Below are 15,761 nucleotides of genomic sequence, written 5' to 3'. Positions count from 1 at the left end.
ACCCACACCCACATACCCACCCACACAGTCGGACACGCGCACCCTCCTCTTTTCCTTTTGTGGATTTGTTGGCTGTTGTGTCGGTCTCTGTGTGTGTGCCTTGCTGCTGTCACCGAAGAGGACGCCGGCGCACATACGTGTCCACATTCGCATGGAACGCGAATACCGTTGAGCAAGAGTACGCCGCCGCCGCCGCAGCAGTTACCTGCAGCAGCAGCAGAGGCACGAACGACGCACGCGCGCAGATACCGAGCAAGGGAACGGGGAAAACGGGGGAAAGTGCACAAGAAGCAACCAAACGAATGCAGGCGGTGGCGCTCGTTTCACAGCATCGACTTCCTCCCCCCCCTCCTCCCTCCTCCCTCCTCCCGCTCCCTCTCCTGGCATTCCGCACTCTCAGTCTACTCTTGGTCTGCCTGCTCTTCTTCCGCTCGGTCTCCTCGTAGAGCTCTATTCTTTTTCAAGTGTCTCTACTCTTCCTTCCTTGTTGCTGTGGCTGCCCTTCTCCCTCCCAGCACGCACCGCATCAGCCCCACTCGCTTTCCCTCCATCTGCCACCACCGCGCTCGGAGAAACGAAAGGCGGGTGGGCGTGTCGGCGAGGGCACTTGTGCGGCACATTTTCTCTTCCCACTCCTCCCCTCCCCCTACCTCCCCCCGCCCCCCGTCTGATCTCGTCCCCCTCCCCCTCCCCCGCCACTCATCGTTATCACGCGCTGCCGCCTCCTTGTGTGTGTTGTCTTCCTTCTTGTTGCACCTTCTCCCCGTCTTCGTTTTGTGAGCTCGCTCGCTATCCCTCCCCTCTCCCCCCCTCCGGGCGTCGTCTCTGTTCGTTGTGCACCTGCCTCTGGCTCTGCCTCGCTTACGGTTTATGTGTTTTGTTATCTCGTCTTCTGCGTTGTGTCGTTGCTGACTGTTGAACCGCCGCGCGGGGAGGGGGGCTGCGTGGGGGACCTGCTCAGGTGTGGCCGCGTGTCGCCGCCGTCTCCATAATTTCAGCTCCGCCTCCGCTCTTTCCCTCCAGCTCCGCCGAATACCGTTTGTGTTAATTCGCTTGTTTCGCTAACATCGCTTGCCGTTCCTGTGTGTCGCGCCGGTGTGCCGGCGGATTACATCGCTGCCTGGTGCCGCCTCGCGTTGTCGATTGTCTCTTCGGTGTAGGGCCGCGCGCTTTTCAGCACTGGGGACGGGGCAGACTTCTCACTGCGCCGTCGCGGTCTACGACATCGCCGTACAAAAGTCTAGCGCAAGGAAATCAGCCCACTCCGCACTAATGGGGTGTGCAGATTCAAAGGAGAAGGTGCGCGGGCCCCGTAGGGGCAAGGCGGTCGAGTCGGGAACGCCACAGCACGCGCCCGCAACACTGCAGGAGGCGGAAAAAGCGTCTTCCAAGGACTTAGCTTCCTCCTCATCGCGAATCGGCGTTGAGGAAGAAGATGAAAGTGTTGGTAGGGCAGCGTCGCCGCCACCTGACGATTCACATCCTTTAGTTGACGATGTGCTTGGGTTGCCGCCCATGAAGGTCGAGTCATTGCCTCTGCGCCGAGGCAGCAACACCGCCACTACAGGCGACGGCGTTTCTCTAACGCCACCTGCGGCTTCTTCCCTCGCCTTGTCCGAACCTGCGGCATCCACGTCGCCCCAGTCGACGCAGCTTACACCCTCAAGAAGGGACGTGGAGGAGGGCGTGCTCGCGAGCAAGTCATCGTCCACAGACGAGCTGCTTCAGTGCGCTAAGGTGGCGAGCTTGTGCCCGCCGCCCCTGGATGATGCGCTGCCCCCCGATACTGTGCATAGAACTGCCGCCGTTGCGTACATCGACTCCTCCTCACTTCCTCCGCAGCAGTCGCTCAGTTCGATGGCGTACACAACTCATTTAGCTGAGCAGCCCTCGTCAGCCCTGCTGCAGAGCGCCAGCGACACCCACGCGGCAGCGTCACGGGAGCTGCGCAGGGGCAGTAACATCAACGAAGGCGGCTCTGTCATGACGTGGGCACTCGATGACACCGACACAACGGGGACATCCTTCCCGCAGACAGCCGGCTCTACTCAGCCGCCGCCGCTGCAGGCGAGTTGCTCGTCGTCTCGCCAGCCTGTGGTTCTACCTGTAGCGCAGCAAGTATCGCCAGGGCCCGCTACACAGCCACCATCAGTACTCACCACCGAGGCTCAGCGCGGCATGCAACTGGCAAGCGCAAGTCGCCTCTCCGGCAGTGGCGGGCCTGTGGAACGTCGGCGCCATTCCGCACTCGCTTCGCTGGCGCGCTGCTCGCCGCGTGCCGAGGTGAAAGTTACTCTGCAAAACGCGGTCGACGCGCCGGAGGCAATGGATGCGACGGCCGGAACGACTGCGCGGCCGGGCTACGAATCTGACCGCGACGCTGACGCATCTCCCTTTGCTGAAGCGAGCGACGGATGCAGGGAGAGCAGGAGCGGAGCCATCGCGACATCGCGGTTGGCACAGCCGCCACAGGCGGTGGCCGTCGCTCGACAGGACTTTCGCTCCGAATCTTTGCTGCCGTCTACACCAGAGCGGGAGCAGCAACTCACCGTGGCGCTGATGCCATCCTCCAGGCCGCCTCATGACTCCACGTCTCCATCTCTGCGCACGCCCGCGCAGCAGCAGCAGACATCACTCCGTACGTCCGCACCGGCCGCGACAGCACCTGTCAACGGCGCTGTTTCTGTCGGAAGCAACGCACCGGACGACGTGCCACTGCCGCAGCATCTGGGCCTTTGCACCCTACTGCCAGCCAACAGCACCGCGAGCGCCGGCACCGCAGGCGGCTACAGCAACATTGGGGATGGCGATCCCGGAGGGGTGCTTCATCCGCGCTTGCCCACGTCCAACTCTGCCAACGTGCGCGGCACCAGCACCCACGCAAACGGCGAGAACCTTTATGCCACGTCTTCATGGGCGACGACCGCAGGAACCGAGACTCCCACCCAGACACGCACTTCGCGCTTGGACCTCGGAAGCTGGAACACGCACCACTTCGTCAGCAGCAGTAGTTGGCTCTTGAGGAGCATGAAAAGCACCGATGGCGGGAGCGGCGGTCTCGTTGGCAGTCGCTGGAACGACGAGAGTTGCACGAACACTCCACCCCCGACGAACTCCGAACTTTTTCGGCAGATACGTCAGCCCGCAACGTACGTCAAGTCGATCTTGCGCAAGTCTGGGTGCAGCACAGCGGTGGCGTACGGCGCGACGGTCATGAACGACGGCGATCAGACGAATACCAATCGCTCCTGTGTGCTGTCGCCTTTCGTTCATGGTGGCGGGGTCGGTGGGAGAGCCGAGACGACCGCGAGCACCACACCTCGCGCACTAGCCAGCAGCGGCACGGCAGGTGGTGGTGACGGGCGGACTTCGGCGATGTCATCGCCATTAGACGAGCTGGCGCCGCAGACAGACTTCATTGTGCTTCGCCACACCACCGGGGATGCGGATTGCGTGAACGGAAGCGCCACACCCGCCGATGCGTCTCCGTCGCCCGGCGTTTTGCGCACGAGCGCCGAGAACGGCAACGGTGTCTTCGCAGATGGTGTCCACGGCAGAGGTAACGCAGGCAACGACAGCACACCACTCAGCTCAGCGGTACAGCGCTCGTTGGCGTTTCCTTGTCGGGTGTCCCGGTCGCCATCCACACCAGGGTACCCCTCGCTGCACCGTACCCAGCAGTGCCGCTCGAGCGGCATCAGACAAGGTAGCGACGCTAACATTGGCGACATCAGCAATGGAGAGACGCGGGTGCTGCCGCTGCCGTCGATGATGGCGTCGGGGCTGCACATCTTACTTGCACACGAGGCCGTCACTGCGGCAGGGTGCACGTCTGATGAGCCGCCACCTGACATCATGCTCGTCTCCTCTCCCCCAAAGCGGGTACGCGTCATGGTATGATTCACTTGCTGAGTTATGCGCAGCGGTGCAGGTTCAAGGGAGACAGAGCCGAGACAGTCGGAGTAGTCGCTGCCGCTGTTGGTCTTGGAGGGACTACTAGGCGAGAGGACGCAAGATGCTTCCTATACATGCTCTATGTAGCGTATATCTGTGTGCGTGCTTGCAAGTACGGCCGCCGCTGCTACTGCTACCTTAGCGTTGATGGAGGTCGATGACCGACGGCGCCCTTTTTTAAATTCCTATTGCTCTGTATTGTTGCGCGCGCGTGTGCGAGGGGTGGAGAGGTTGCCTCCGACTTTCTTCGTCCGCGTCTTACCCTCCTCGTGTGTGACCGTGGGAGCGAGGCGGGTAAGTCGTGTGTGTGTGTGTGGGGAGGGAGGAGGGAGATAGGGACGCCTTGACATGGCGTTGCCCGGTTGCACACACGTACACGTGTATACATGCATGTATAGGTGTGTGTGTGTGTTTGGTACACGCACTCTCGCGCCGTGGCTGATATAAAGCGGCGAAGACACCATCGCACTCATAGATGGGCGGAGAGCACCACGCAGACAACGAGGGATCGCGTTTTGTAGGGGAGGGGGGAAGAGGGAGGGGGGGGGGAGCGTGCGTCTTCTCCGCTTCCCTTGTCATCGGCGCCCCCTGCCTCTCCCCTTCTCTCCTTTATCTCTGGACGAGCGTTCGTGTTGGTGTGCATGAGGCACTTGCGTACACGCCTGCATACTGCGTGTATGCCGCACCTTTCCCCCTCCTCCTCCTCCTCCTCCCATTCTTGATCTCATTAATTCCCTTGAAGGCGGCAACAGCTGCGGTGCAAAGTACTTCTCACGCGTGTGCGTGCGCATGTGCGCGAAGGGAGCGAGTGCACCTTCCTCCATGTATCTCTCTCTCCGTGTCTTCCCCTCTCTCTTGCTCTCCCTCCTGCGAGTACTGACAAGTGTAAAGACGCACCGTCCAGCGCAGCGCGGCACGACGCGCCAGACACGTGCACCTCCTCCCCCCCGATGCGGTCAAGCGCAGCCTCCAACTTCCCCAGCCGCTTTTCTCTTGTGTAAAAGAAAAATCCCCCTTTCCTCTACATGGTCATGCGCTGCGGTCGTGGTAAACGTCTCTGAGTCCGTGCGCACTTCATGCACCTTCGCCAGTGCTCCCTCAAAGCTAACCATAATAAAGGCTGGAGAGAGGGAGGGGTGGTGGTGGGGAGAGACATATCCATGGGGATGCCTACCCCACCGCTGCACTACAGTACATCTTTGTAGGTGCACGTGTACGTCCCCCCCTTTCCTGCTTCTCGCCATCATCATCAGTGCCACCTTTCCGTTTTGGGAGCTACCTCTCAAGGTCCACTGCATCACTCGCCATCCTCCTCCTCCTCCGTCTCTCCGTCGTTTGAATGCCACTCGATCGGCGCTTGTTGAACGGCAGCGCTCGTCTCCCCGCCGCCGCCGCACCAACGCGAGCACGCACGCAAAGAGTCCAAAATATACGTACATACGAACAGGGATAGCGATACAGGCGTTCTTCACTGCCAGCGTGCGGACGTGACGCGCATTTCTTCCCGGGCACCTCCTCTGCCTGTGACTCTTTGCGTGTCTGCGTGCCCGTGTCTCTCTTGTGGACTGTTCGCCCCTTTCCACCATCGCGCAGACGTCTTTTCTCTCTCTCTTCCCTGCCGCGGCCGTCGGCAGCACAGCTGCTGCCACCTTCTCCTCCCCTCACACCGGGCTGCCGCGCACTATCACGTGGGTCTGTATCCCTTGCCAGGTCGACCGCTCATCAGGATGCTGCCCCTGCGCAGTGGCGCACTCGCTTCGCCTCCCCTACATTCCTCACTCACGAGCACCGCGGCAGCAGAGCAGCTGGACGCGCGAATGCAGCCAGGGAACAAGCCAACATCCCAGATTTTCGTACAGGGAGACAGAAAAGGTATCACAGGGGCTGCTTCCTATGGTGATGCAGGCGGTGGCGTCGGTAGTGACGACGTCCTCATGTCTGCCAGCGTCAGCAGCTTCAGCAGCTTCAGCTGCCCAGCTGAACCCTCGGTGTACAGCGGTGCTGAAGTGGGCCTTCACCCAGTCATGCCGGCCGACAGGTTTATTTCCTTGCCCTCCACTGTTCAGCTAAAGGAGTCTCTCCTTCCAGATCACCCGCCGCAGCACCGCCACAGACGGCAATGGACGCCGCGTCGGGGATCACTGTGCTCCAGCACACGCACATGTGGTGCGGTGGAGAGTGCAGTGACAACAGTGCGGGACTGGGTGCGGTCTGCTGGGTGCAGTCCGTCGAAGGAGCCTCGCAGCGCGTCCGTCTCGCGGAGAGATAGCCTCGCCTCATCTTTCGCCTCTGCGCTGGTGCCACGAGATGGGCGATGGGAGCTGTCGCGTCAGTGGACCACCGGCGCAGACGAAGATGACGGCGAAGAACGCGAGAGGCGCGCGGAGCTTGGTGGAAGGGCGGCGAAGGCTGGTAGCAGCAGCAGCGGCGGGAGCGCTGTGAACAGCGGACGTGGGTGGGATGGTGTCGACAGCTGGAGTAGCAGCGAGGCGCAGCTTCAGCCCCCAGAGGGGCTGGAGCTGGCTTGCGCGCCGACAAGCCCTCAGCGGACGCCGTCGTGGCGTCAGCTCCACTCTCACCCAGCGACTAATGCAACCATCAACTCGTCAAACAACTCCGTGTCCGCCTCTCGTGGCAACGGCGGCGGTATCGCTGCCCCCGCCTGTAGCAGTGCGTACACATTCTCCGCACACAGGAGAAGCGGGCATAGCACAGGTACGTATAGTCTCGCTGGTAGAAGTAGCGCTAGCGCTGCCACGGACTGCGGCACAGCAGCTACGCGACTGTCCGGGTGGGGGCCGAATCGCTGCGGTGGCGACGGTGACGACGAGAGCTACGGAGACCAGCTGTCTCTGTCAGGGGTCTCGTCGCCGTCCCTCGTTACACCACTGCCGAGTCGTCGCACGTCCGCTCCTATCGCCTCCACTTTGCAAGCCGACGCTCCCATGCTTTCGTCGTCGCCTGCCTTCACTGCACGTGAGCTTGCCCAGCTGGGAGAGTGGCGCAGCGTTGCAGAGGCTCAACGAAGCGACCTTGCTTCCACAGCGACTCCCACCGTTCTTTCGCCGTGGCCGCAGCGACCCGCATCCGAGCGGCACGGCGACGGTGAACCGGTGAATTGGTGTTTAGAGAGCCTATCTTGCGCGTCCTTCAACACTTCGCTGCCGAACGGACTGTGGAGTGACCGGGATAGCACCGCGCAGACACCGCTGAACTGGGAGCGGGGTGGCGCTGCGGTGCGGACTGGCGGAGCCTACGGCAGCTCCTGCGCATCTCCCGCTTGCTGGAGCACCAGTGAGCTAGACGTGAGCGGTGATGGTGCCCTGCTTGACTGCCGCAGTGGAGGGCGGCGCAGCCCCATATCTTCCCCGATGTCGGTCTCACTAGCCGACATGAACGGACCGGCCTGTGTGCGACAGGGAATTCCGTTCCGCAGCCCTCTCACCTCCCCCCCGACGTCTCCGTCCTTTGCGCACCGGGTTCACACAATGGACCAGGGCTGCGGCAGTGGCGGTGATGACAGCACAATGGAGGACATCGAGATGAGAAATACGAAGCGAAAATGCGTCGAGAGCCCGCGACGGTCCCCATCGGCGACGCCTCTGAGCGGGTCCTTTGCACTGTCCCTCGCCGATGCGCTGGCGGCTGCGCCCACGTGCATAGCGATGTCCCACGAGGCGCACTTGTGGCAGCAACAGCAACGCCGCCGGAGGACTGTATCACCGTCTGTGGCCCGTCCAGATGAGGAGCCGCTGCCTTGTGACGGCGCAGACACGTATGCCTCGACGCACTACCGCGACCGTAGCACCTTCTCTCCCCCCTCACCCATCCGAACCACGACGCCATCCATGGTCCCGGTGCATCCTCCGCCGCCACTGGATACTCCCATCTCGTCGTCCCTGTTGGCTACCGGTGTGCGAGGGCGGCCGCACAAGACGGGCGGAGGCTCCCTGCACGTCACCTCTGTCGATGCTGCCGCGGGCGTCTTGGAGATTTCAGAGAGCTTCACGGGGGTCGTCGTGGAGGTGGATGCTCAACACGCTGCGTCGCTCTCCAGCTGCGGCTCCGGCGGCAGCGGGGAGGAGCCTGAGGTGGACACGTTCTCACTGGAGCGGGCGCAGGCAGCGATGGAGGACGCAGACGCCGAAGCTGCGAGCGCGCTGCGTGCACGACAGCATCGCCTCTACCTCCTCTCCACCTCCCAGTTCGCCCAGGACGTGGAGCGGCACGGCGGCCACGTCGACCCGATGCAGCTTGAGCTGGAGGCGGAGGCAGAAAGCGAGGAGGAGGGCGAGCAGGAGCGGAGGGAGGAGGGTCGTGCTAGGCGGTCTGCAAAGTCGGAGAGGTTTCCAGGGACCTCATGCGGGATCTCTGCAGGACCGCGAGGTGACGGAGCGGCACAGCTGCAATGGGAGAAAGATGACGGCCCCCGCTCACGACAGAACGAAATTGCAGCGGACGAGGAAGGCAAGGTGTTGTCGGCCCCGACAGCTGGGTGCATTTTTCACCTCCACACTCCGCCCGTTCCTCTTCCCTCCCCCTCGACTGTGTCTTGCGCCACCCCGTCTGCGCACCTGGCGGCTCCCGTGGCGTCAGGTCGGGTGAGCAGAGAGGAGAGCTTTGTCACACCGTTGCGCCGCGGTGCGTGCGTCTCGGCTACAGCTGCCCATGTGCGATGGAGCGAGCCGGAGGGGAGCGAGGATGGACACTCACCAGGCTCCTTAGCCACGACGACGGGCTCGCGGTCGCGCCGGGACGTGTCGCCACCAGTTCGGGAGCGCAGCATGGCCCCGGCAGAGCTTCAGAAAGAGCGTGAGGGCTACTAGAAGATAGAGTACAACAGTTGTGTAGGCCAAAGCTGGGTGTGTATGCCCCTTGAGGCTGTGTGGAGTGACACAGAGAAGGCGCCTCCCTTCTCCCCTCTTGGCTCTCTTGATGGTATCTGCTTTCTTCTCTGATCGTTGAGCGACCCTTCTCTGCCCTCTCTCTCTCCCCCTGTTGCGGTGGCAGCGGCAATGGTGAGGCTTCGCTCTCCGCTTTGCCCCTCCCTGCGCGCGTGTGCATCTCTCCACCACCACTTCTTGGCTTTGCCCCACCCACCGCGCGTGCCCGCAAAGGGCTCCGCCACGGATCTCGTTTTCTCTCTTCCTCTTATCCTGGTCGATCTGTGCACCACCCCCCTCCCACCCCCCTCCCACACCCCCTCCTAGTCGATATCCACGGCGGCTGTCGCTACAAAGACCTGATCGCACCACTTGTACTTGCTCATTTTTTCTGTCGTTTCGTGGTTCTCGGCCCCTTCACGCGCCTTCACGATCCTTGTACACTCCCTTCTGATGCCTTCCCCTTCCGTGCTGTCTCTTGCAGGCACACAAGAAATGACCTCCCGTCAGCCTTTACGCACCGCAGCTTCCTGCCCCCTTTTCTCCCTTCGCCACCGCTGTTGGATGCGGGCGGTGGAGGGCGACGTGTGCCTTCCCCCCTCGACGTCACCGATCGAGTCACGTACACATGCTGCCTCGACCGCGTCGGTCAGGGCAGAAGTCGTCGGCCTCTGTCAAGGGCAGAGAAGCGGCGAGGCCCCCGTGCACACGCGTTTGTCTCCCGCTTTCCCTATGAGTGTGTTCCCTGTCCCTTCGTCTTGCCGGCGTGCACTCCTCCCTGTCCTTCCTCCCGTATGCGCCTCTCTCGTCGGCTGTGTGTGGTGCATGCGTACCATAGTGCTCTACTCCCCCCTCCTCGTTCTCTCTTGAAGCACGCCGCGTGACCACGGCCTCGTCTCCCGCACCTTTCTTCTCTAGAAGAGTCTTTCACCACCACCTTATCACGGAGCCGCTGTAGCGACCAAAAGAAAAGTGAGCACGACAGCGCGAAGCGATTCTCTTGCGGTGCCGCGCTCTCACACACCGCGAGTGTGCGTGCGTTCATCTGTCGCTGCTCCTTGTGCTGCGCCCTTGTTCCCTCTCGTGAGATTTCCGTCCTCGTCTCTCTGCGTGTTCCCTTCTTCGGTTGTGAGTTTTCGCCCTTTCGAAGCGCGGGTGGGCAGAGGAGGCGGTGGACCTCTCTCTGTTCGTGTGACTGCCTGCATCTTTCAACCCGCTCCACTCTCGTGCTCCCACCGTTTCGCAACAGCAAGAAGAGCAACGGAGGAGGCGGAGGCGACACACTTGCACACGCAGCCGCAAAGCCAGAGGCTGAGAGCGACCCGATCCCACCCGAACACGCGCTTGCGCCTTAGCAGTACTTCGATCGCGCCGCTCCCTCTCTTCTCGCGACCTCCAGCGCCCTTCTGTGGGCCTTCGCGAAGGCGAAGAAGTAACGCACAGAGCAGCTACCGTTCTAGATCATAACCTCCCCTGCATCGCTGTATTCGTGTCATCTCCTTCTTGCCACCATTCCGCCACCGCCAGGACCAGCACTTGTGCAACGCGCGCCGGCATCGAGAGGGCGGCTACGTTTCCCTCGCAGCCCAGGCCGCTTCTCGTTCCCTTCTGTGAAAGACGAGCAGGCGGGAGAGAGAGAGATCGTAAGCAGTAACGCCCCCCTCCCCCCCTCCCCCCCTCCCCCCCACACACACACACCGGCGGCAGCATCTCGCTGGGCGTCACGACAAACCGCCCCTTCACTGCAGAGATTGGACCCCCGTCAGCATCCGCAGCGATACCCGTGTATTCAACCGGCAATGCCAGCGCCCGAGACACCGCTGCTGGGCGAAGAGGGCGCGTCGCCGCCGCCGCGTCCGCCGTCGCGCAGCTGTATGAGCGAAGGTAACCACCGCCATGACAAGGGTTCCGCAGGTGATTCCCAGCGCACAACCCTATCAGACGGTCGGCCGGCCCCGCCGGAGCGAGTGCTTGAGCTGCAGAGCGAGGATGCCGTCACACCAACGCGCATCGCATCCCGAGGTCACCAGAGCGGTGAGGCACTTGCCACTTTTGGCCACTCAGCGGCGGACAGGGATGCCGACGGTGGTGCTAAGGCAACGCGCGCCATCACTCAGGCCGGCCTCGACGGCGCCATTCAAGCTGAGATCACCGCTGCGGCGGGTGAGAAGGAAGAGGAGAGCGAAGACGAGGATGAGAGCGGCCTCTTCCAGGAGACGGTGCTCTTCATGAACAACAACTTCCACTCGCTCAGCAGCATGCGTTGCACGCCGGCGAAGACCCCTCAGCAGCCGAGCCAGGAAACGGTCATCAGTTCGGCCATCCAGACGCCGCACATGCCTCGCTCGCTGGAGGTGACACCTGTGAAAAAGCTACCGACAGGTCGCGAGATGCCGGCGGAGGGCGACTCCGCTGGTCACCTGAACCAGGCGGAGGCGGGCACGGCTTCTTCTGACAGCAAAAGGTTCCCGACAGCAGACACGACGGCCTCGGCGTGCTGCACGGTTTGTGTGTCACCAGCCACAACAGTGAACACGCACGTGCCGGCGGCGTCTGTCTCTCCGCTCCTTACCTCACAGCAGTGCTGCTGCCCCAATCCTCGCGCGTCCACCTTTGCAGCCGCCACCAACACCACAGCACCAACCACCCCAGCGGCAAGCGAGTACTTCTTCATTGACAATCACGATGGCACTGCCTACCTCGCCGACGCCTCGCTGCAGCTGGACGGCAGCTACGTCCTCGGCCAAACCATCTTGCTGGCTCGGAGCAGCGCCACGTCGGAGGCCTCACCGATGTCTACGGCGCGCCGCAACGCCGCCGGGGCTGAGTCCCCGGTGGTGAAGATGCAGTCTGATGCAGACCTGCCGCAGCAGCGCGCCAAGGTCACGCACCGCCCACTTCGTGGCGCGCGTCTTACCGAGGTACTCTCGGCATCTATGGCAGCACCTTTCTCCCCAAACTCGCCGGTTCCGCACCCTATCCAGAGCGGTGCTGCATCTCCCGTGTCTCCAAGCATCGCCCGCGTGCTGTGCCGCTCTGCCGCTCCGTCGCGCGACAACTCGAGTCGCCCGGTGGCGTCGGCGGCTGCATGCCGTCTGCGTCCAAGCAACTTCGGCGAAAGCTTCTGCTTCGATCAGACGCTGCTCGTGCCGCTCGATGAGAGCGCCGACGCGGGCCGCTCCGCTGTCATCGTGGATGCTTCTTTGGTGGCCGATCAGAGCTACCGCAGCAGCGCCCCGGCGCGTTGGGAGGCGTGCGCATCGCCCACGATGGTGACACCGGCGCTCTCATCAGCCGCCGTGTCATTCAGAACTTTCCAGGCAGGTGCAGAGGGTCGTGAGCGCGGTGTGCCACAACTCTCACCATCCTGCCCGGCCGCCTCGTTTTCCTCCTCCTTTTCTGTTTCGCGTGCTTCTCCGGTGCCTGATGCACCCATCGCAGCGGAGCAGCTTGCCTCTCAGCAGGCCCGCGCGACTCGCGAGAAGCGAACTCTGCGCTCAGATCAGGATGTCATCTATCTGATCTCTGCCGACGCCGTTACGGAGACGATGACGCCGGATGACATCACAAGTCAGGGCTGGATCCCAGTGCAGGCTGTGAACGCCCTACCCGCTGCCGCGGCTACCACCGCCACTGCCGCTGGCGACAATGGCCGTTCCCACTCGTTCATTGGTGGTGGTACCGAGTCGCCGCTTCCCAAGAATCCTTCCACCACTACCGCTGCTGCGCGGGTGAACTCGCAGGGTGATTGTGTCGACAAGTTTGAGCGTGAGCAGAGCCTCTCGCGTCGTTCGTACGACGGCCCCGGCGGTAGTGCCCTGCCGATCTTCAGCCCTGCGTCCACGCTCTCTGCCTCAACGTTGGAGTGCATCAATCGTCGACTGAGCTACTCCATATCGAGGTGGACAAGCACCCGTCAGGCCTGTGACGCCGCCTCCCCGTCCGACGCTGACGGGGCTAGCGGCGTCAACCTTGCCGGGAGCATTGCGCTACCACTCGCCACATCGCTCTTCCTCGCTGGGCATCCCCACGAGCAGCACCACAGCAATGCCGGCGGCAGCATCCAGCGAGAAGCAAGTTCGCTCTGCTGGGGCAACGAAAAGACCTTCAGCGGCAGCTTCAGCACTTTCGCGGCTGAGCCGACCAGCGACAGCCACTCCCCTGTGCCGGTGCCGCCTGAGTTGTCGGAGACGCCGCAGCGTGAACAGAGCCCATCTCGTTGCACCGCTGTCTCCATCCCCATTGCCGCGTTACAACGTGGCCGCCCTGTCGGGGCAGCAGGCACAGACGAGGATGACACCGGCGATGCAGCCTACGTCGACTGGAGCTCTTTGATGACGAGCATGAGGTATCAGCGCCCGTCCACTGTTGGGGCAGCAACGAGCGAGTCGCATGCGAACGACGGCTCCCTGAGTATCCCGCTGACATCGTCGGCCAGCGCGATTCTTGGGACGGGGGCGCTGCGGCCCGCCTCTGGGGGACGGTATGCGGGGGGTGCAGCGACCGGCGTCGTCGCCTTGAATCATGTCACACAGCAGGCGCCGCAGCATCGGCGTGCCCCGTACCCTCGCCGTATGTCCGCCACAGGGGTCTCTTACGGCACCACTTCTTCCTCCGTCTCACTGCAGGCCTTTGGTGAGCACAGTCAGCGGATGCCAACGGGGGCGGCGCTGTCCTTCTCGAACGCCGCTGGCGCCGCCGGCAACAGCAGCTTCCGCACGACCTACTGCTGCAACCGCACCAGCATTACCAGCACTGAGACGGCCTCGCTCAACCCCGGCTTCGGTGGAGGCGACGGTCCCGGCTCGAGCAGCGTCAGCGCGGCGGGTCTGCCGCTCTCACGCGGTGCGCTGCCCCACCATCATCCGCACCACCAGCACCGCTACTCGCAGCAGCGTGCTGGTATGGTCCGCATACACAGCACCGGCAGTTTGCTGGCAGAGAGGTCCACGGCGGAGACTGCGGCGATGAGTGTCAGCGGCGCTGCCCCCCGCTCGGGGGCGGTGAACCGCAACAGCGTTTTGCATCGCAACCACTACGCCAGCCTACACCAGCAACAGTACCTTCGCTGGACAGAGGCCACGGCGCTAGTTGGGGCCGGGCCAGCAGCGGTCGGCGGTCGTCGTGCCTCTGCGACTGCAGGGTTCCTGGTACCAGACACTTCCGTGTTCCTGCCCTGGGCCCCGCTCACCATCACACCGGAGGGCTCTGTCAACCTGGGCGGGAGTGACGAGACTGGCCGTCGCAGCGTCGCCGCTGCGACGGCTGGTGCGCCTGCGCCTTATGTGCCGATGACACTGATGCCGTTCACCAGTTCCGCAGAAACGAGCACGACGACGACGACGAACAGCGCCACGTGCGACGCGGTGAGCACACGAGAGGTGGCGCAGCAGATTGCCGACGACCTCACTCGCGGCGACACGGTGGTCTCCCTCGCAGCGCTGCGAACACTGAACACCGCCGTGGCGGCTGCGATGGAGATGACGATGAACCAGCTTCAGGCATCTCTGTGCGCTGCATCGACGGAGACAGAGCCGGAGCCGGCGGCACCAGCGCTGCCCTCCTCTCCTTACGCATGCAAGCAAGACGACGAGTCTCAAAAGGAGAATCGGGCAGCGCATTTCCGGACAAGCTGCAACCCCGTCGGAGCTGCTCTTGCCACTGGCAGTGCGCAGAGGTCGAGGTCCGTCAGCGCAACAAGACCGCTCGGGTGCTGGGAAGGCTCGGCGACGAACATCGCCGCGCGACTGTCCAGCAAGGCACGCTCGCCCTCTAACCCGGCACCACCAGGGGGCGCTCCTCTTCTTGGTCAGCAGTTGCCGAAATAGAGGCATCCAGGGTTGCCCAGATGCTGAGGAGGCAGGCACGCCACAAGTTTCCTCATGTTAGGACTTGTGAACACAGACGTGCGCGACTGCTTGTCTGTGGGGCGGGGGTGACCATTTTCGCGCGTGCTTCTGCAGCTCCTGTTGAGGTAGTGGTTGGGGGGGGGTGGCGACGGCTGCGGCTGCCTGTGTTGCTAGCGTTTATTATCTCCCGTTCTCTTGCTTGGCCAGATCTAGACTTCGTTTTCACTCGAGTTGTCTTTTTCTTTTCACTTCCCTGCCCCTTGTGACGTTCTGTAGGCTTTGTCAGATGCGCCAGTCACAGCGGCACGAGGGCGTCCCCACGCGCAGCGGCAGAGAAGGTCTCGCGCATGACGGGACATAAGGACCACGCAGGCTCATCTTCCCATCCCTTTCTCCTTTATATATATATATATTTATATCGGATTATTCTTGAAAAAGCTCTTGTTAGTGTACCTGTCACCCCTCCCCTCCCCTCCCCTGCCTCCTCCTCCTCGTTCGTCCTTCACATCTCTCCCTCCCTCTCCCTCTCGCTGGCGTTGTCTCATCGCACGCGTCACGGGCAAACCATCACCACGACAGCGAGAGGGAGAGGGAGGGAGGGGGACAGGTGAAGGACGAGCGAGCACACATGGACTCACACACACACACACACACACACACACACACAGACAGAGGGCGGATGACGAAAACCGGCAAAACAAAAAGCGTATACCGGTCATATATAAAACGCCTGCTTATTCTCCCTCCCCTCACCCCTCCTTGTACCTCCTCCCTCCCCCTCCTCGTCCTCTGTCTGTCTGTGTGCACGTGTGGACCCGCCACCCACCCCCCTCCCTCGTTAGAGTATCTTCACTGTCCTCTCCCCCCGTTCTCTCTCGTTATCTCTGTTGCTTCTCGTTCGCTGATCGAATCCATTCTTTGTTTATAGGTTCTTGTACCTCCTCCCTCCCCCTCTACCCAGCCACCTTTATGCACTAGAGAACAACACACCTTCCCCATCTCCGTGTACCCTACATCCACGCTACCCTCTAGAAATATATTGTATGTGTGTCTCCGGCCACTCATGAATGGTGCC

The 15,761-nt window shown here is 62.5% G+C and overlaps 3 protein-coding genes across 3 annotated transcripts; all 3 read left to right on the top strand.

The window, feature by feature from the left end:
* Positions 1–1,515: 1,515 nt before the first annotated feature.
* LMXM_17_0520 (hypothetical protein, unknown function) lies at positions 1,516–3,900 on the top strand (the record flags this gene model as incomplete). Its single annotated transcript, XM_003873865.1, has 1 exon — positions 1,516–3,900. One exon carries the CDS (start codon positions 1,516–1,518, stop codon positions 3,898–3,900), a length of 2,385 nt encoding a protein of 794 aa, XP_003873914.1.
* Positions 3,901–5,681: 1,781 nt separating this feature from the next.
* Positions 5,682–8,780, top strand: LMXM_17_0510 (hypothetical protein, unknown function; the record flags this gene model as incomplete). The annotated part of the gene is made up of 1 exon (XM_003873864.1): positions 5,682–8,780. The coding sequence occupies one exon, from the start codon at positions 5,682–5,684 to the stop codon at positions 8,778–8,780; it is 3,099 nt and encodes a 1,032-aa protein (XP_003873913.1).
* A 1,856-nt stretch (positions 8,781–10,636) lies between these two features.
* On the top strand, positions 10,637–14,665 carry LMXM_17_0500 (hypothetical protein; the record flags this gene model as incomplete). Its single annotated transcript, XM_003873863.1, has 1 exon — positions 10,637–14,665. One exon carries the CDS (start codon positions 10,637–10,639, stop codon positions 14,663–14,665), a length of 4,029 nt encoding a protein of 1,342 aa, XP_003873912.1.
* Between the last annotated feature and the right edge of the window lie 1,096 nt (positions 14,666–15,761).

Source organism: Leishmania mexicana, chromosome 17 (genome assembly GCF_000234665.1).
Source record: "Leishmania mexicana MHOM/GT/2001/U1103 complete genome, chromosome 17".
NCBI lineage: Eukaryota > Euglenozoa > Kinetoplastea > Trypanosomatida > Trypanosomatidae > Leishmania > Leishmania mexicana.
This window is presented reverse-complemented; position numbering and strand designations above follow the sequence as displayed.